The sequence below is a fragment of the Charadrius vociferus genome, unplaced genomic scaffold (genome assembly GCF_000708025.1).
Source record: "Charadrius vociferus isolate BGI_N301 unplaced genomic scaffold, ASM70802v2 scaffold43, whole genome shotgun sequence".
Taxonomy (NCBI): domain Eukaryota; kingdom Metazoa; phylum Chordata; class Aves; order Charadriiformes; family Charadriidae; genus Charadrius; species Charadrius vociferus.
Window position 1 is genome coordinate 4,490,240 of NW_009648043.1, and position 724 is coordinate 4,490,963.

The 724-nt window shown below is 33.6% G+C and overlaps 1 protein-coding gene across 1 annotated transcript in view; it reads left to right on the forward strand.

Moving 5' to 3' along the window:
• POT1 (protection of telomeres 1) overlaps positions 1-724 on the forward strand; it is a 64,672-nt gene that overhangs the window by 46,778 nt on the left and 17,170 nt on the right. The window contains exon 10 of the mRNA XM_009883657.1: positions 38-198. Within this exon, the coding sequence (XP_009881959.1) occupies positions 38-198 (161 nt within the window). The remainder of the gene's footprint in view (positions 1-37; positions 199-724) is intronic.

The following is a 724-nucleotide window of genomic DNA, read 5'->3' on the forward strand; positions in this document are numbered from 1 at the left end:
CATGTTAGCAAATTTTTTATTTTTTTTTTTCTTCAAGATTGGAAGTTTTCTGAGAATTTACAGTATTCATACGAAGCAAGCAAGTGCTGACAATGAAGATGTCTCACATATAGAATTTCATCTTCATGGTGGAACATGTTACGGTCGAGGAATAGGGGTCTTACCAGAAAGTAACCCAGATGTTAAGGAACTAAAAACGTAAGTTGTGTTGGGGTTTTTTTCTATATGATTCTGGAAAACTAGGCAAATGTAACTGCAGAGTTTAGAATTGTAAATGCATGTAAAAACCAGAAACTCTGGAACAGAATATTTCTATAGCACCGCTAAGATGAAGACTAACTATTTGGCAGGGTAGGTAATAAAGGCTAATTTTTCAAATTGAAAATACAGTAGGGATTAAGATTTCTGTTTTATAGTGCTGTAATAATAAGGCCTGGCCGCATTAGCATACTTACTCTGTTTCATAGTGGCATGTAATCTTTTAAAGATAAAAGCTATGGTTAAGCAGATAAGTTGAGCACATTTTCAGCATGTGCATATTTGTTACTTGGAAATAGTGAGACTTAAAAGACGTTCGAAATGAAGCATATAATATAAATGCTTTACTGAACTGTATTGTATATCTAAGGAAAGGCTAAGTAACCAAAGTCCATGTTCCTTTATCAGGAATTCTATTTCCGGTAATACAGACTTCTTTTGCCACTATACTATGTTTAAACTTCCA